Here is a 20,476-nt window from a genome sequence, read left to right as displayed (position 1 = left end):
TAATTACTTTGTCTGGGTGTTCATTGCCTGACATGAGGGCTGCCATTGACTAAGGGGATCGTGTTCTTAGTATTTCCAGTGGCTGACTGGAATAAGATGTAACATTTACCTTGATACTTCCATGGTAATAGTGCTAACTATTAAACATGATTTGTACAACATTGAGAACAAATTAATAAATAGGCAAAGGCTTTTGTAAACATAGGTCCTTTTACCATTCATAGCTTTGACCATTTATAGCACTATTATTAATGTCTCTTTCCTTTCTTTTCTTCAAAAGCTTCGCAAGGCTGTTATGGATCACATCTCTGACTCATTTCTGGAGACCAATGTTCCTCTCTTGGTTCTCATTGAAGCAGCTAAGAGTGGCAATGAGAAGGAGGTGAAGGAGTATGCACAAGTCTTTCGTGAACATGCTAACAAGCTTGTAGAGGTGAGTTTGTGCCATATTTGAATGTCAGGCCTTCAATTCATGAGTTTTCTTACCTAGGAATGTACTGTAAACTGTAACTAGAGTTAAAGGATAAAGCCACCACTCGGTGTAGCAATTAGTCATACAGACTGAGGAACCCATGTTTAATTATCAACTGTGTTATCATGTCTATGATGGTGGTTGATTTGCTGTACTCTGTACCATGAACACGCATCACTGCTGAATAAAGATAGGATCAGGATGATACAGTTCATCGTCAAGTGAAAAATGGTCGATGTTTAATTGTCAACTGTGTTATCATGGTGGTAGAGTTAAGATCTAAAGCTTCCTGTATGTCATACCTCAGCAAAACTCATCATTTCTCACGAGGAGTAGAGAAACTGCAAATGGTTAAAACTATTCTTGAAAGGAACTGTGATATGTACTTCCTGTGTACTGCCTTTAAAGTGAAGGCTTCAAATACATCACTGTCTGGTTTTAACCAAACTTAATGTACTATCCTCTTAGCAGTAATCCTTACAAAATACCAACGTTATGAGGGCAGTAATTTTTTTCTAACCAATAGTTTATTTGCACTTGTTTGGATTACCTTTATTTTGCTGAATAGATAAGTTTGTGAACTATCCACATTTGCTTGAGTTCTTGGATCCATAAAACATTTTACTGTATCTAAAACTTACAGTCTCAATAAGTTCCCTTTTAAATGTTGCTCATGTTTGAAGGTCTGTGCTAATTGCTGTTTCTGGTTGAAGACTGTCACCAACAATTTAAGCTGTTTGTATCAATGGATTCTAATTTGTCACTTCTGTGTCCGGTTTTAATCAAACTTGAGAGTAGCTTTGTCTCATCAAATAAACATGCTGACAAACCAGCCATTAGTGAATGCAGCAAAGCCATAAAATACTTTTAAATCTACCATCTCAAAAGCCATTATGGATCTTCTTTGGAAATTGTTCATGGATCAGATAGTAAATATGATAACCTTTGCCCTTCATTAGTTATTCTGTCACATTCTGCCAGTGTATTTTTCCACCTGACATTCAAGGTTATTGTATGATTGTAAGGTAATAGACATATTCAAAATAACTTGATGCTTCAGAAGATTTATTGACATTGGACTGATGGTGAGCCTTTAAGGTTGAGTACAGTTATTCTGGATATTCCCAAACCACCAGCAGATTTAGGAGCAGGAATCACACATAAAAATGGAAAGCAGATTGCAAGATACAGGGTTAATGAAGATGTAGAAGGGATTGAGAGATCAACTCCTGAACTGTACAGACAATGGGAAGCAGTGTATATCTCAGGGACATAGGTCAATATGAGAGTTGTGGGAAAAATAATGAAGTGGAGGAGTGGTGCTGGAGGTGTGTAGATGTAGTGGCTGAGAAAGTTACCTGTTCACTGAGGGATCATTGTATGGTACACTAATGGATGTCTCGCAGTGAACTTCAATAGCCATTGAACTAGGTGTATTCTTGTACCAGTGACTGGAGAATCTCAGATAAATGAAATGACGAAGGGCAGTCTTGAAGTCAATGAGAATAAAATAAGGTTTTCAGAGACATGTGTTACGGACTCAGTGAAAGTCCCTTTAAGATAGAGAGTGTGTGTGTATGTGTGTGTGGGGCGTGCTTACGTCAATAGAAGATAAAGGACGTAATGACATTGTTGAAGAGGTTAGAAGAAGAAGAAGGAGAGAGAGAGAGAAGGGAGAGAGACACCAGCCTGCTTGTTTTCTCTATCGATGGATGAGAAACAATAACTGTGTTTGCCACTGAAATCCATGTATGGAAGTTGGAAGTAATCTGGTGGAGTTCACTTTGTTGCTGACCTGTAGAAGGAAACAGGTATTTGTGTGTGGACGACCACGGTTCGGATGCTTTTCGGGGTGAGGAAGTCACTACCGAGTAAACACTGAAGTGTCGTTTGGGTTCCATCGTGGAACATTTGGATTTCGTATGTACTCTCTCTATGTTTTTCTACATCTACATCTTATCTTCAGACAACGGTGGTTGTTGAAGAAGCCCTTGCTCATGTTTCACCTTATGGCTTGCAGAACTGAACTTTAAGAACCATTCAGGAACTGGGAGTTTTGGACTTTGTCACACACACACACGAAGAGTTTAGTTTTGGGGTTAACGTTCGAGGTTTAACATTTTTGAATTCTAACATACTAACATTTTTACTTTTATTTTACGTATTATCATAAGTAGTGATTAATAAAATAGTTTTTAACACTGAATCATGCTCAGTGTGTTTCTTTTGTTGCTGGTTCGTGACAAAATTGGGGGCTCGTCCGGGATAGATCCAAAGATTAACGAGTGTCGTCTGGGATAGTTCCCAGATTGACGAGATTTGTTCGGGATTCAATCCAAAGATTTGTCTTTGTCGAGGAAGGATTTTATGGTGGAACAGACAAAGGACCCTGAGTTGACAGAATTGAAAGAAAAAGCACTCTCATGTGAGGAGATTGAAAAAGTGCCAACTGGATACTATGTCAAAAATGGAATGTTAATGAGGAAATGGAGACCTCCTCATGTTCCTGTTACTGAGGAATGGGAAGTTATTCATCAGGTTGTTGTTCCAAAAGTTTATAGGGATGAGATTTTAAACCTGGCCCATAGTATGCCTTTGGGTGGTCATTTTGGTGTGAATAAAACTGTAGGGAAGATCTTGAAACAATTCTGTTGGCCTGGTTTGAGAAAAGATGTGGTGATGTTTTGTCGAACCTGCCACACATGTCAGATGGTAGGTAAACCAAATCAAAAACCCCCTGTGGCTCCTTTGAAGCCAATTCCTGCTTTTGGGGAGCCCTTTTCGAAGGTGATTGTGGACTGTGTTGGCCCCTTACCAAAGTCTAAGACTGGAAATCAGTATTTGTTAACCATCATGTGTGCCACTTCTAGATTTCCAGAGGCAATACCCCTTAGAAATATTAAGGCCAAGATGGTGTCAAAGGCTCTTGTAAATTTTTTTACCTTGTTTGGTTTGCCAAAAGAAATCCAATCTGATCAAGGTAGTAATTTTATGTCAAAAATTTTTCAACAAATGGTCTATGAGCTGGGAGCAAAGCAGATTGTATCACCTGCATATCACCCAGAATCTCAAGCAGCTCTGGAGAGATTTCATTCTACTCTCAAAAATATCCTGGAGAACCTTGAAACGAAGTTGGACCATTTACAAGTTTCACAAAAACAACAGATGAGAGAATTAATTTTAAAATTTAAAAATCTGTTCCCAGATGTTCCAAACAGAACATCGATAATTACCCATGATGTTGATGTTGGGGATGCAAAACCAATCAAACAACACCCATATCGAATGAATGTAGAAAAAAGTAAACTTGTTGACCAGGAAACAAAATACATGTTGGAAAATGATATTATTAGACATTCTACTTCAAATTGGAGTTTGCCCTGTGTTATTGTACCTAAACCTGATGGAACTGTTAGATTTTGCACAGATTACAGGAAAGTGAATGCTGTAACAAAGTCAGATGCTTACCCTATTCCTAGGGTGGATGATTGCATAGACAGAGTGGGAAAGGCAAAATTTCTTACAAAGATTGACCTATTAAAAGGGTACTGGTGTGTTCCATTAACAGATAGAGGAAGGGAAATTTCAGCCTTTGTAACCCCTTCTGGATTGTATGAATACAATGTTTTGCCATTTGGAATGAAAAATGCTCCGGCAACATTTCAAAGAATGATTAATTCAGTGATTCATGGGTTAAAACATACAGATGCCTACATTGACGACTTAGTGACTGGGAATGATACATGGGAGGATCACATCTCTGCGTTAGAAAGGTTGTTTGAAAGACTTTCCAAGGCTAACCTTACAGTTAACTTGGCTAAAAGTGAATTCGGCCATGCCACTGTGACGTATCTTGGTTATGTTGTAGGTCAAGGCAAGCAAGCTCCTGTTCAGGCAAAAGTTCAAGCAATATCTGAGTTCCCTATTCCCACAGGTACGAGGACTGTTAGAAGATTTTTGGGAATGGTTGGATATTATCGAAAATTTTGTAAAAATTTTGCTGATATTGCTCTTCCCCTAACTAATCTTCTGAAGAAGGGAGTAAAGTTTGTTTGGACAGATTCTTGTCAAGAAGCATTTGAGAAGCTGAAAGCCATTTCATGCTACCATCCTGTGATCAAAACACCTGACTTTGAAAAGCCATTTTCATTAGCAGTAGATGCCAGTGATGAAGCTGCAGGAGCTGTGTTGTTGCAGAAGGGTGACCTTGATGATATTGACCATCCTGTAGCTTACTTTTCAAAGAAATTTAATAAGCATCAAAAGAATTATTCCACCATAGAGAAAGAATTACTGTCGCTTGTTTTAGCCTTGCAACATTTCAGTGTATATGTTTGCACCGCTCAGAAACCATTGACTGTATATACAGATCATAACCCATTGGTGTTTCTGAGCCGAGTCAAAAACAAGAACAGAAGGCTGTTAAACTGGAGTTTAATTTTGCAAGAGTTTGATCTCATGATAACTCACATTAAAGGCAAAGATAATGTGATTGCTGATTGTCTTTCCCGATGTTAAATGGGAAACATGTATCTGTACTAATCTGATAGTCTGTAGTTGTGTAGCATGATAATTATTAACATTACTAACTGTATGCGCGGTTAAAATTTTCTTGGGAAATTTTTTTTTTAGGTGGGAGGTGTTACGGACTCAGTGAAAGTCCCTTTAAGATAGAGAGTGTGTGTGTATGTGTGTGTGGGGCGTGCTTACATCAATAGAAGATAAAGGACGTAATGACATTGTTGAAGAGGTTAGAAGAAGAAGAAGGAGAGAGAGAGAGAAGGGAGAGAGACACCAGCCTGCTTGTTTTCTCTATCGATGGATGAGAAACAATAACTGTGTTTGCCACTGAAATCCATGTATGGAAGTTGGAAGTAATCTGGTGGAGTTCACTTTGTTGCTGACCTGTAGAAGGAAACAGGTATTTGTGTGTGGACGACCACGGTTCGGATGCTTTTCGGGGTGAGGAAGTCACTACCGAGTAAACACTGAAGTGTCGTTTGGGTTCCATCGTGGAACATTTGGATTTCGTATGTACTCTCTCTATGTTTTTCTACATCTACATCTTATCTTCAGACAACGGTGGTTGTTGAAGAAGCCCTTGCTCATGTTTCACCTTATGGCTTGCGGAACTGAACTTTAAGAACCATTCAGGAACTGGGAGTTTTGGACTTTGTCACACACACACACGAAGAGTTTAGTTTTGGGGTTAACGTTCGAGGTTTAACATTTTTGAATTCTAACATACTAACATTTTTACTTTTATTTTACGTATTATCATAAGTAGTGATTAATAAAATAGTTTTTAACACTGAATCATGCTCAGTGTGTTTCTTTTGTTGCTGGTTCGTGACACATGAAGAATATTGGATGCATATATCAGGCAGGGCAATCCTCAAATAAGATTGATCAGGAAAAAGGAAAAGGAAAGGAATTCAATGGGGCAAAGCTGCAGTTTGTATTTTTTGTGTGTTGATGCGTGGGAAGACAAGTAATCCATCGTGCAAACAGTGGACCGTTTCCAAAGTTACCTACTGCCTGCATTTTAGGAATGGATGACAATTTCAACAACTATGGCATATAAATAAACTTATAAGGTCATCACTTCACAATAGAATTTTGCTACATAGTTCTAATCTTATGTTGCTCAACTTCTTCAGTGAACCTATTTGTAGAATGTATCTATCTGTGTATTAAATGAGATCATGGCTGCTCTAACTATAACCTCAACTCTGCATTCCTGTCAACCCATGATGGTAACATCTCACCCCCTTGCTTACCAGATATCGATCTACTTCTGCCTTAAAAATATTCTCTAATATTTTGTCAAACATGTTGGTTCCAACCACTGCTTTACAGAAAGATGTAAAAAGAAAAAAAGACTTGCAAGTTCAAATGCAGATTTCTTACAAAAAAAGAGACTGGAGGATTTATAAAGGGAAATAAGGGAACAGCAGAGGAATTAAACACCAATGTTGTGTCAGTCTTCATGGAAGAGAATACAAAAATCTTGCCGGAAATACCAAGGTGGAATGAGAAAAAGGACTGATTGAAATTAGCATTAGTGAAGAAGCCGCACTGGAGAAGTTGGTGAGATTAAAAGCTGATAAATCCCAATGAACTGATATTGTACACCCCGCAATAGAGAACACTCTGGTTATCATCTTTGAAAGTTCTATAGATTATGGAATTGTCCCTGTGGATTGGAGGGCAGCAAATGCCTCCCCACTATTTAAGAGGGAGAGAGAAAACAAGGAACTATCAACCTGTTAGTCTAATGTCACCAGCAGGGGAAAAGCAGGAATCTACACTGAAGGATGTAATAACAGAACACTTTGAAAAGAATAAAAAGATTGTATGGCGTCACTATGGATTTATGAAAAGGATATCGTGTTTGACTGGTCTGCTGGAGTTCATGGAAGATGGAACTCATAAGGAAGATTCAGTGGAGTTCTGGTATTTGGATTTTCAGAAGGCTTTCAATAAAGTCCCACATAAGAGGTTGGTCAACCAGGTTAGAGCACATGGATTTGAAGTAATATATTGAAATGGACAGATAATTTCTCTGGTTGACACACTATGATGAAAGAGGTACTACAGAGATCATTGCTTGGGCCCCAGCTACTCATGATCTATATTTGGCTGAGGAGACAAAATGTTGTATTTCCAAGTTTGCTTGTGACACAAAACTAGATAGAATTGCATGTGAGGAGGAGAATGTAAAGAGGTTTCAGCAGGGTGTGGATAAGTTCAGGAGTGAGCAAGAACATGCCAAGTGGAATATAATATGGAATGTTTCTTGAGTCAATATATAGAGGGCCCTACTCGGGAGTGTGCAATATTGGACCTTCTCTTAGGGAACGAGGCAGGGCAGGTAAGTGAAGTGGCAGTCAGGGAGCACTTTGGCTCCAGTGACCATAATTCTATTAATTTTAAGGTAGTGAAGGCAAGGGATAGGACAGGTCCACAGTTTTGGATCCTAAACTGGAGCAGGACTAATTTTGGGTCAGTGCTGGGATCCTTGTTATTCGTTATTTATATACATGATTTGGATGCGAATGCACAAGACTTGATCAGTAAGTTTGCAGATGGCCTGAAATTAGGAGGTGTTGTTGATAACAGGGGGATCTCGATCAGTTGGGGAAGTGGGCTGAGGAGTGGCAAATGGATTTCGATACAGATAAATGTGAGGTGATGCATTTTGGAAAGTCAAACCAGCGTAGGACTTATACTATGAATGGTAGGGCATAGGGAGTGTAATGGAACAAGGGACCTAGGAGTACAAGTGCATAGTCCATTGAAAATGACAAGGTGATGAAAAAGACGGTTAGCATGATGGGCTTCATCAGTCAGGGCATTGAGTATAGGAGTTGGGACATTATGTTGCTGTTGGAGAAGTCGCTGGTGATTACTGTGTACAATTTTGGTCACCCTGTTATAGGAAGGATGTGATTAAACTGGAAAGAGTGCAAAAAAGATTTACAAGAATGTTGCCAGAACTAGAGGGCTTGAGTTTCAGTGAGAGATTGGCCAGGCTAGGTATCTTTTCCTTGGAACGTAGGAGAACGAGGGGTGACCTTATAGAAATGTTTAAAATTATGAGAGGCATAGATAAGGTGGATGGTAACAGTCTTTTCCCCAGGGCAAAGGAGTCCAAAACTAGGGGGCATAGATTTAGGGTGAAAGGGGAAAGATTTAAAAGGGACCTGAGGGGCAACTTTTTCACGCACAGGGTGGTGAGTATATGGAACGAGCTGAAGAAGGAAGTGGTTGAGGTAGGTATAATAGTGTCAGTTAAGAAGCACTTAGATAAGTACATAGTGGGGCGGATATGGGCTGAATACAGGAAATTGGCACTAGCTGGGTGGGCACCATGGTCGGCATGGACTCATTGGGCCGAAGGGCCTATATCCACACTGTGGTTTTCTTTGACTTTATGACTCTCTGAGTTCCAAGAAATGGGGTTTTGCTGTATGAGGAGTAGAATAGGCCTGTATCCTTTGGAGATGAAAAGAATGAGAAGAGGTTGCACTGAAACTTACTATTTCTTTTCAGGGCTCAGCAGACTGATGCAGAGGGGTTGTTTTCTGTGGCAAAGTGATTTAGAATGGGGGTCACAGACTCAGAATAAAAGGTATTCGATTTAGGACTGAAGTGAAGAGAGATTCCTTTACTCAGAGGGTGGTGATTCTTTGGAATTTTCTACCTCAGAGGACTATGAAAGTTTAGTATTGAGTTCATTCAAAACAAAAATCAATAGCTGTATGGATATTAAGGGAATAAACAGATATGTGGTAGTGGTGTAAAAAGGCATTGAAGACGATCATCCATGATCTTCATAAACAACAGATGTCCCAAAGGGCCAAATGGCCTACTCCTACTCCTATTTCTTTTGTTCTTACTCTACTATAGGACTAGAAGAGAGGGATGCCAAGTTAAAGAGGCAAAAAAATCATCATATCCTACAGAGAAGGTCTTAATTAGATTAAAGCAAAATATACCGGGGACCAGTGTGAAGGAGGTGAGGCTTATCCCTCCATTAATGGACTTGAAGATCTTTTTTCTGTTACTTTACAATCTACTGCCAGGAAAAGGTTCAGACATGTGTATAATCTGCCATGCTGAGTTATGAGAAGGAAACTAATGTGGTTGAAGTGACTGTAGATTTTACATTTGTCAAGGCAAGAAAATTTCCTAAGTATATATGTCCAGAAATTCTACCATGTCGCAGAATATTTCTATGTGCTACACATTGGAACTTTACTGGAAAACCAATCTCTGAACATAATAGAGTTCTTCCTGTGTTGTTAACAAGATTCCAAGTCCTTTGTGCTTATGATATGGTAAGGCATAGTGTCCTATGTTTTTTTTAATGTCTGATTGGATGCAACTTTTGGAAAATTCCGCTGGACATGTGTGATTCTAGAATTTCTAGGCCAATGGGTTTTATCAAAAGAAGAATGTCACTTACTGCTGATACCTTGCAATATTTTCATTTAACTGAACCGTAAAGGCTGCTTTAATACAGGTATTTATTCTACAAATACACCAGTTCTTTGTTTCTATAAATTTGTAGTATGTTCCAGCAAATTGTTCTTAGTACAAATTCAAATTCTCAGTGGTCTCATGGAAATGAAGTTTTTACTAACCGTAAAGAATTTGCAGAAAAGATTTGATCCAGAACTTTTAAGTGACAGAACAAGGTCTTTCACGGATGCTCATTGTATTTGTAGATAAATAGCAAAAGCCTTTGTTTCTGTAAAGATGTACCTTTAATAATGTATGAATATGACGTCAATTCATCATGACATTTCCACATTTCTACCCTCAATCCAATTTAAGTTCCTTCCCTGAATGATATCTGAAACCACCTGTATCAACAATTTTTCAGCACTGGGGATTTCTGTGAGCATTGCTCACTTTTCGAGTTATGCTTCGCAGCCACCAACAACAAGCATTGACATGTTGCTATGTGAGCTTTAATCCACTGGGATTAACCTGAAAATTGAAAGTAATAAGAACACTGGATGAAAGACACAATTGAAAGATGAATGCTTTTATTTCTCATTACCCAAGAAGTATGATTAATTTTTTGTTTACTAAGAGGAAGAATGAAACTTCAGTTGGTTTCACTGATCCAATGCTTTAATATGTTGAATCTTTTCACAAAGATTTACCTGCATTAAAAAAAGATACACTTAGCATTGGTCCAAAAGAACATATTTCCATTTTGTTGGCTGTGCTGCCTGCTTGGACAGAGGCACGTTTTGGTGGACATAGCAATGCAAATAATGTAAAATTATCCTTTCATTGCTGTATAGTTGGAGAGGCCTGATGATTCAGAATTGTAAAGGTAAAATGCTCTTGCATATAATTTGGGAGCTATTTCTAGTTTTTATCACAATGTTGAATTTTCTTAGCTTTCTTCTCCGTCAAGACTTAGAAAGGGGCCTACGTCTTATTCCAAAAACTCAACTAAACATTGTTATTTTGATTACAAATTTAAGTTATAGTGATCATTGTGACTCTACTTCAAAGGTACTTCATTGGTTGTGATGAGGTTTGACAATTGTGGTAGTGAAGGGAACTGTATAAAAGCAAGCTGTATTAAAACATCTGGCATCTACTTGTTTTGACATCCCTCAATTCTTGATTTTATTGTTTTACTGTGGCTGGTTTTGGAATTACTGACTGTTCATGTAATATATACTAAAGATGTGATTACTGAATTAAAACAAGCTTTAAAAGGGGTTTAATGTGTGGATGAGGGAGGCTGGAAAATGTAGATTAGGGACTAGTATCTCTCAGGCAATAAAAGTTGGTTTGCTGTTTCAGTGACTCTTCACACCAAGTCTGGATAAGATAAGCAGGAATAGTTGGTAGGAACTTTGCTATAATTCCTCTTCTTATGCAGAAACAGTGGTAGGCTATTCTAACTTCTGTCTCAACATATAATTAAGTCATGAGTGCTCTGTTAACTTGACTACATTTGAGTAGTGACCCTTAGTGCCCCAACCAAATCAAAATCTGTTAGTGTGGAAAGTTTCAATTGATCCAATATCTAGTGTTGCCAGGACAAGCAAGTTCCACAGTGGCTATATTAATGTAATGGTGACCTTACCAGACCAGTGATCCAGAGCATGAATCAGGACAATTTGTGAACATAATCAGTTTAAGGAGAGATAAATAACTAGTCTGAAATAAAGAGCTTGTATCAATAAAAGTGATCATGAAATTAATGTAAAAAAAATTGGTTCAGTCACGTCCAATGTGTTACTCTTAATTACCCTTTATGTCAAACTACTTGAGAAAAAAATTATAGGAGAGAAGTACATTTCACTTAGCTGTATACCAGACATAGAACATAGAACAGTAGGGCACAGGAACAGGCCCTTCAGCCCACCAAGTCTGCGCCTACCATGATACCAATCTAACTAATCCCATCTGCCTGCACACGGTCATTATGCCTTGAATTACCAGAGGAGGTTGTGGAGGGACATACAATTACAATGTTTAAAAGACGTTTGGACAAGTATATAAATAGGAAAGGTTTCGAGAGATATTGGCCAAATGCAGGAAAATAGAATCAGCATAGATAGACATCTTGGTTGGCATGGACAAGTTGGACCAAAGGGTCTATTTCCATGCTTTATAACTCTATGAATCTAGGAATCTATTCCCTGCCTGTCCATGTGTTTGTTCAAATGCCTCTGAAACTTTGCAATCGCATCTTCTTCTAAATACCACTTAAATGTTGCTTTTGTGTCTGCTTCTACTTCAGATGTTGCATTTTCACGCTGAAAAATACTGCAGCAAATTGGGACATTCATGCCTGTGTTTCATATTATTTCATAAACAGCAACTAAATTTACCGACATCACTGATTTAAATATGAAGTAAAACTCATTTGAATTGATTTTTTGAAGACGTAACTATATTGATTAGGGCAGTGCAGTAGATGTTGTCTACATGGACTTTAGTAAGGCCTTTGAAAAAGTACCACATTGTAGGTTGGTCCAAAAGATTAGAGCCCATGGAATACAAGGCAATTTTGCAAATCGGATCCAAAATTGGTTTGGTAATAGACGGCGGAGAGTGGTGGTGGATGCTTCCTTTCCTGATTGAAATTCTGTGATTAGTCGTGTACTACAAGGATTGGTATTGGGGCCCATGGGTTTATGGTATACAGTATATTAATGACTTGGATGTGAATGCAGTGGCTATGATTAGAACGTTCGCAGAAGACACAAAAATTTTGGGAGTTGTAGCTAGCGAGGAGAACTGCCTTAGTCTACAGCATAATATTAATCAGCTGGAAGGTTGGGCAGAGCAGTGGCAGATGGAGTTTAATCCTGACAAGTGTGCAGTGATGCATTTTGAATTGCATTATTTGAGTAGGACATACACAGTAAGTAGTCGAGGGAGTGTTGATGAAATGAGGGACCTTGGGGTACAAGTTCAGAAATCCTGGAAAGTGGCAGCACAGGTAGATAGGGTGGTGAAGAATCACATGGGAAGCTTTCCTCATCAGTCATGACATACAAGAGCAGGGATATCATGTTACTTTATAAAACATTGATTAGACCATGCTTAGAATATCATGTGTAATTCTGGTCACCACACTATAGGAGGGAGGTGGAGCAACACACAGTCGAGACCCAAAACATCAACTGTTTATTTCCCTCCATAGATACTGCCTGATCTGCTGAGTACCTCCAACACTTTGTGTGTGTTGCTCCAGATTCCAGAATCTTCAGAATCTCTTGTGTCTCCATTGGAGGAATGTGATTGCACTGGAAATGATCTTGAGGAGATCCACCAGGATGTTGGTTGGACTGAAGCATTTCAATTATGAGGAGAGATCGGATTGGTTTGGTTTGTTTTTACTGGAGAGGTGGAGGCTGACGGGTGACCTGATAGAGGTACCAAAATTATGAAGGGATAGGTGAAGTAGACAGTAAAATTATTTTTCCCATGATGGGGGTGTCTAACACAAGAAAGCATGAGTATAAGGTGAGAGAGGCAGTTTCAAGGGAATCTGACCAAATCTAACAAAACAATGCAGCAACACCAGCACAAACTACATTCTTAGAATGTAATCATGGAAACATTTGATTCCACTGACACAAATCTCACAAACCAGTGGACCAATTACTGATGTCAACATTGACTCCCATCCCCCTCCACTGCCCGAGCAATAACATTACTTATTACTTTCACTTGTCTATTCATTTTATAAAGCATAAGCAGCAGTAGGTCATATGCCAGTTTAATGCTACTCTGACATTCATGGCTGACTTCTATTTTGCTCACCCAATATCCCTTATTTTCTGAAAATCTGTCACCCTTTATCTTGAATAGATTTAATGACTGGTGGTGGACATTATTGATATACTTAATGGACCTGAACATCTCCAACAACCCTAATTGTCCTTGAGATGATTTGTAGACCCACGTTCTTGAGCTTTTACAGTCCTTGTCTTGAAGATACTCTCACAGTGCTATAGGGTATGGATTTTCAGGATTTAGACCCAACAACATCAAGTTAAGATAGCATAGGACTTGATATAAAATTTACAAATGGTTGTGTTTGCCATGCACCTACTGCCCTTGTTCTTCTTGGTTGTAGAGCTCACAGGTTTGAGAATTGCAGCCAGGGTAACCTGGGTGAGTAACTGTGGTGCATTCTGTAGATGGCACACACTGCAGCCATTATGTGCTGGTGGTGGAGAGTAACATAATGACACCGTTCAGTGTATTCAAATTTTGAGGAAAACAGTCAGTTTAGCAGTTTTGTTTTACCACGTGCTTTTGTGTGCAAACCATTGTCATCTAACCACTGAAGGGACTTGAACAACTGAATCACAATATCTTTTAAAGTCTCTTGAACTGACCTTCAGGAAATTACAGTTGGAGTATTTAGGATGCATGGCATAGTCTATGACTAGACTGGATAGTGTTGAGTCTCTTCGGTCTCATTGGAGCTAAACACATCCAGACTTCCATCATGCTCCTGACTTGAAATAAGCCATTCAGCTTGACTGGTTGATGCCAGTCATTATGCTTGCATCAGCTTCCTCTTACTCCATTTCATCAAAGTTGATCGGCATAACCGTTTGTCTTTCTAATTCACAATATACCGGTGTAATATGCCTGAATGGCAAAGCAATGGTAACATGGGAAATGAACGTTTGGTTATAACTGGTCAAACAAACTATTCCTTAGTATCAGAATAAACAATACTTGAGATTAATGGCTGTGGAAACAAGATGCATTTGGTCAGATTTACTAGTTAGTTGACTGCAAAAATTTTGTCTAGCCTACTCTCAGCCTTTGTAAACAAGAACACAACAGAAAGGATTAGTCCTGTCACATTTGCTTGTAATTGGATTGAAGAAACTGATTTATTCTTGTGGAGACATCTAGTTTTCTCTATGTGTTTGATTAATATAACGTTGATTGATACTGTTATTACATCTCTGTGCTGGGTACAAGAGGGATACCTGCCGTTTTCAGTTGCTCAAACTAGGCTGTGGTTGATACTGTGGAAAGATAGTAATATATTGGAATGTGCAGCATTAACATTCATGTTCTACATTTAACTCCAAAGGAGGTTGTGTTCTGAGCACCTGACTTCTAGGGTTGAAAATGAAAGAACACAAGTAAATAGGTTATCAGTTGTCTGTGCATGAACGGGATCCAGAGAGGAAAGATAATGTTTCCCCAAAGAGAATGCGTTGAGTACTGTAATAAATACAGAGCTGATGGAATGGATCTGTGCAGAAAAGCACCAACTTCCTGGACCTGGTGATCCTTCTCATTCATGACATTCCTTACAGTCTGCTGAAAGTAAACCACATGGATAGCGTAACAGAACTTCCAGTTGCATTACCTGTTGCCTCTGCTCATGAATGGTGACTAACAATTAAAAAGTAGGGGGAGAGCTCAAAGAACATCCGCAGTCTCAATAAAGGAAGGGCACAACATGCAAATGGTGAAGCATTTGCAGCCACAGAAGTGAGACTGGATGATCCAACTGAGCTACCTCCAAAGATGCCAACCAACACAAAAACTACTATTTCAGACAACTTGTACAGGATGTTGTGAGGCCAACACTAGAGTACTGTGCACAGTTTTGGTTCCTTTACTTGTGAAAGGATATAGTAATACTGGAGGCAGTTCAAAAGAGATTCAATAGGATAGATCCTGGGATGAGGATTGCGCTATTTTGAGAGTTAAACATGTTGGGTATGTAATTGGAGTTTAGAAGAATAGGAGGTGATCTATTGAAACATAAAATCCTAAGGAGGCACAGCAGAGTAGTTTGAAGATATGGGGCTGGACAGTTAAAGCCAAAGGGAATCTCTGGAATTCTCTTCCCCAGAGAGTTGTGGAGGCCAGCTCATTAGTAGTATTTAAAGTGGAGGTAGACAAATTTTTGAAAGATCGAGGGATTGAGGGCTTTGCGGATCTGGCACAGTAGAGGAGTTAGGTTTGGGGTAGATCAGCCATGAGTATATTGAATGGCAGGGCAGGCTTGAGGATCAGGTCACCTACTCTTGCTCCTATTTTCTTGTATTCTGGTGTTCTTGATGCATTTCTGTAATATCAAAAAAAGTCTGAGAGTGGTGAATACAGCAAAGGCTACAGCATAAAACATCATTCTGGTTGCATTGCTGAACACGTGTATTCTAGAATAAGCTGAATGAGAATGAGAAGGCCTTGGCGGGCAGGATTAAGGAAAACCCCAAGACATTCTACCGGTATGTGAAGAGCAAGAGGATAAGATGCAAAAGAATAGGGCCTATCAAGTGCAGCAGTGGGAAAGTGTGTATGGATCCGGAAGAAATGGCGGAGGTACTTAATGAATACTTTACGTCAGTATTCACTACAGAAAAAGATCTGGGGGATTATAGTGGGGACTTGCAGTGGGCTGAAAAGCTTGAGCATGTAGATATTAGGAAAGAGGAGGTGCTGAAACTTTTGGAAAGCATCAAGTCGGATAAGTCGCCGGGACCAGATGAGATGTACCCCAGGCTGCTGTAGGAGGTGAGGGAAGAGATTGCGGAGCCTCTGACGATGATTTTTGCATCATCGATGGAGACGGGAGAGGTTCCAGAAGATTGGAGGGTTGCGGATGTTGTTCCCTTATTCAAGAAAGGGAGTAAGGATATCCCAGGGAATTATACACCGGTGAGTCTTACCTCAGTGGTTGGTAAGCTAATGGAAAAGATCCTGAGAGACAGGATTTATGAACATTTGGAGAGGTATAATATGATTAGGAATAGTCAGCATGGCTTTGTCAAGGGCAGGTCCTGCCTTACGAGCCTGATTGAATTTTTTGAGGATGTGACTAAACACATCGATGGAGGGAGAGCAGTAGATGTAGTGTATATGGATTTCAGCAAAGCATTTGATAAGGTACCCCATGCAAGGCTTATTGAGAAAGTAAGGAGGCATGGGATCCAAGAGGGCATTGCAGTGTGGATCCAGAACTGGCTGGCCCACAGAAGGCAAAGAGTGGTTGTTGAAGGGTTTCTAGGGTAGGGACATGTTCAGCACTGCTTTGTGGACCGAAGGGCCTGAATTGTGCTGTAGTTTTTCTATGTTTTTATGTTCCTAAGCTGTGCAGCCAGCCAAATTGTTCCCACAGTATTGGCATCTACGTGATGCAATCTTTAAAGATGTTGCAGCTGAACATCAAGGGAGTATTTAACCAGTTGTGTCACCAAGGAGTCCTACTAAAACTGAAGTCAGTGGGCATCATTGTTGGAGTCGTACTTCACACAAAGGAGGTTAGTTGTGGCTGTTGGAGATCAGTTGTCCCAGTTCCTGGATGTCATGGCAGTGTTTTTTAGGGCACTGTCCTTGGACCACCATCTGTAAATACTTTCAGGTTACAAGTGGGGATATTTACAGATAATTCTATTTGCAACTCCTCCGTAAATAGAGCAATCCATTGTTGCATGCAGTAAGACTGAAATAAATGGAAGTATGACTGATAAGTAACACTTGCACCTTGTGAGTGCAAAGCCAGTAGCCATCGCCAACAAGAGAGGGCCTAATCAAATATCCTTGACATTCAATAGAATCGGCATTGCTTAGCCCCATTATCAACATTCTGGGGTCACCATTGACTGAAAACTCAACTGGACCAGCCTTGTGAATCCTGTGTCTACAAGAGCAAGTCAGAGGCTGCACATACTGTGGCAATTAACTCACTATTGCTGCAGTGCTTGTTGCAAACAAAACACAACCTAGTTACCCACCTCAGTTGCTCTGTTAACACCTCGTAATCTCTACCACCAAAAAAGATAAAGACAACAGGAACACCAATTGGTATTGGGAATACCAATACCTGTGAGCACAGGGGTGATGGGAGATTAACTAGCAGAGTTTTGAATGAGCTTAAGTTTGCTGAGGCTGGGAGATCAGTTGGAAGAGTACTTAAAGTGGGAGAGTCTGAGTAGGTTAAAAGCTGAACAAAAGTTTCAGCAGCAGCTGGTTTGAAAGAGGGGCAAGAATGAGTAGCACACACCAGTAATTTTGATGCTGGGAAGGATGGGGTCTGGAGTTCCACCCAGGGTCAGATGGGAACCCAAGTTTGTAAATGGCATGATTCATTTCTAGTCAGGGACTAGACAGCTGAGAAACCTACTGTGATCACGTCCCTCAATCAATGGTCTTTGTCAGATTAATTCTCAAATTAAAAGATATTAAATGTTTTACACAGAGTTCTGAAGTTTTTTTTAATTTAATGCACGCTGATGATTTTAGAAGAAAAATGACTGGATCCAATAGCTTTAAATTAGATGTGACTTGAGAGTGATTCAAAGAGACTTTAAGCACTTGCTCTAAGAAACACCCTTTTTGGTTTCCAGACATCAGCGACTATATAGAGCATGAGTTGCTCAATGAAAAGAGAGAAATAAATATTGACTTATTTTAAAGCTACTTCTAATGACATGGCAAGCTCTCTTTCTGTTACTTAACTAATCAATCTGGAGGATGCAGATGGCAGTTCATTCAGTATAGTATTAGTAGCAAGCTGCAGAATAAAAGCTGATGAGTACATTTTGTGTATTTTATAGTGTATGTCTGTTGCAGTTAATGCTGTGCCTTGGGAGTACACTTGAAATTTAGAGTTTGGCCCTTTGTTAATGGTCCTTTTTCATCATCACATACTAATTGATGTCAATTATGATGCAGTGTATGATGTTGAAATGACCATCAATATGTTGGTTACCCATAAATTTGTCCCAAGCCCTACTGAGTCACATATAAGGATATATAGAAGGCAAAGATGAGAAAAGACCATTTAGCCAATCCAAGCTCAACCCTCTGGTACCTCTTACATTCAATATTGATTTGGATTTTAAATGCCTTGAGAGGCTGTTGCAAACGTTTCAAGTAGAAAAGATCTTTCAAAAAAAGATTAATGAATTTTTGAAAGGAAAATGAGCATTTATGTAATTTTTACCCCTCTAAAAGAATATCATAAATTTGATAAATTTCCTTGACATGGATATTTACTGCAAGAATTAATGTAGTTATGGAGAATGGGGTATGTATGATGGAGACAGGAAATCTGGAAGTGCACTCTTCCCTGCATCTTGTCAGGTTTAATTTGCAATGTGTGTCTTTTCCTACCTGGAAGTCAGGTTTGGCATCCAGTCAAGTAGGGAGAATCTTACTGGAGGCCACAAGACCAAATAGTTCCAACTCCTGACATCATGGTGAGGATAGGAAGGTTGAACCATGGCTTTGGAGGAGGAGGAGGGATCTGAGTTTGAATCCTGGGTGTGGTTTTCTGATGCAGGCCTCGAGGGAGTTGTTCCCAGGGAGGGAGTGAGGGGAAGGAGGAAGGGGGAATGAAGGGGTTGGTGAGGTTGTGTAGAAAATGAATGATAGTAGGCCTGTTGGGTATCTGCAAAAGTTCATGACCCATGAGGAGTAATCTTGCTTACCTTCTCCAGGAGTATGTCTTTGCCTTGATGTAGCCACCTCCCTTAAATTCTGAGAAATGCAGCTTCACTGTAAAACCAGTAAGGCAAGTTGAATCAGGTTCCATTCTTATTTATTCTCGCCTGCTTCCTGGAAATGAGTAAGTTATTGCCCCCTGCCCCAACTCAGTAAGATCTGGTTGGCATTTTGAAGGTGACCTTAAGGGACTTGCATTTTTCTGGAACTGATCTTCAAAAGTAAGAGTAATTTTCAGGGAAGCTGTGAGATTTCTCAGATGGTTAAAGAAGCAGAGTCCCCATGGAGCCCTGGATTTGGAACTGCACAAAAAACTTCAGGCTGACTAATAATACCTGGCAGTAATGATGTTGTAATGTGCAGTGTGGATCTTTTATCACAGCCTCTAGCCTGTCATTAAGATTGGAACATGACACCATTGATTCCATTCAGACTTTGCTATGAGGGAGCCATGGATCTAAATCGGAACAAATTTAATGAAGTTATCAAGAACAAACTAAGAACTTTGAGAAGCTTCTTTAGAGAAATTCTGTTGACTAAAGAAGAAGCTAAGAAGATTAAGCACAGGAAATAGCCAAAGAGTTGGGAATCTCCAAAGGCAAAAACACTCCATCACACTGAATTGCAGTGTCTGCGGATCAACGTTGCAATTACTATAGAATCAGGGCCGAGTAGTACTGGGGAAAAGGGCCTTCTTGACAATCCTGTGCTGAACCTTGGAACTAAATTCGAAAGCCTAACAACTCCTGGCATGAATAAGGGAAAAGACTTGAATTGATACTGCATTTTATTTGACTTGAGGATATTGCAAAATATTTACAACACTGCAGTACTCTTGGACTTGTATTTACTTTTAAAATCATAGCATCCTACAGCATAGAAACAGGACCTTTCTGTTCACCTCATCCATGCCAACTTTCTCCCCTCTCACATTATACCTGTGCCCTCTGGTTGCAGACTCACCCACCCTAGAAAAAAGACTCTGACTATCTATCCTATGTAACGGCTAGTGTAACGCTATTACAGCACCAGTGACCTGAGTTCAATTCCTGCCACTGTCTGTGAGGAGTATGTTCTCCCCGTGTCTGCGTGGGTTTCCTTCGGGTGCTCCGGTTTCCTCCCACACTCCAAAAGACATACGGGTTAGGAAATTGTGGGCATGCTATGTTGGCGCCGGAAGCGTGGCGACACTTGCGGGCTGCCCCCAGAGTACTCTATGCAAAAGATGCCTTTTACTGTGTGTTTTGATGCACATATGACTAATAAGTAAATATCTGATCTTATCTTCAAAACACCTACTTGGTCACCAGTCAGACTCCTATATTCCAGTGAATATACCCAGCCTGTCCAATCTCTTCTTATAACTACAGCCCAGCATTCCAGGCAATATTCTGCTTAATCCCTTCTGCACTCTATTGGTACCACATCCTTCCTGTCGTGTGGCGACCAGAACTGCACACAAATGTGGTCTAACCAGTCTTTTGTACAGCTGCAACATGACATCCCAGCTCTTATACTCAGTGC

The 20,476-nt window shown here is 39.8% G+C and overlaps 1 protein-coding gene across 3 annotated transcripts in view; it reads left to right on the top strand.

Moving 5' to 3' along the window:
* Nucleotides 1–20,476, top strand: part of ctnna2 (catenin (cadherin-associated protein), alpha 2) — a 1,078,855-nt gene that overhangs the window by 621,887 nt on the left and 436,492 nt on the right. For all 3 annotated transcript variants that reach the window (XM_052033367.1, XM_052033351.1, XM_052033359.1), the window contains exon 9: nucleotides 281–433. In XM_052033367.1, coding sequence (XP_051889327.1) covers nucleotides 281–433 — 153 coding nt within the window. The remainder of the gene's footprint in view (nucleotides 1–280; nucleotides 434–20,476) is intronic.

Source organism: Pristis pectinata, chromosome 2 (genome assembly GCF_009764475.1).
Source record: "Pristis pectinata isolate sPriPec2 chromosome 2, sPriPec2.1.pri, whole genome shotgun sequence".
In the NCBI taxonomy this organism is placed as follows: Eukaryota; Metazoa; Chordata; class Chondrichthyes; order Rhinopristiformes; family Pristidae; genus Pristis; species Pristis pectinata.
Note: the sequence above shows the minus strand (reverse complement) of the source record. Positions and strands in the feature narration are given on the sequence as shown.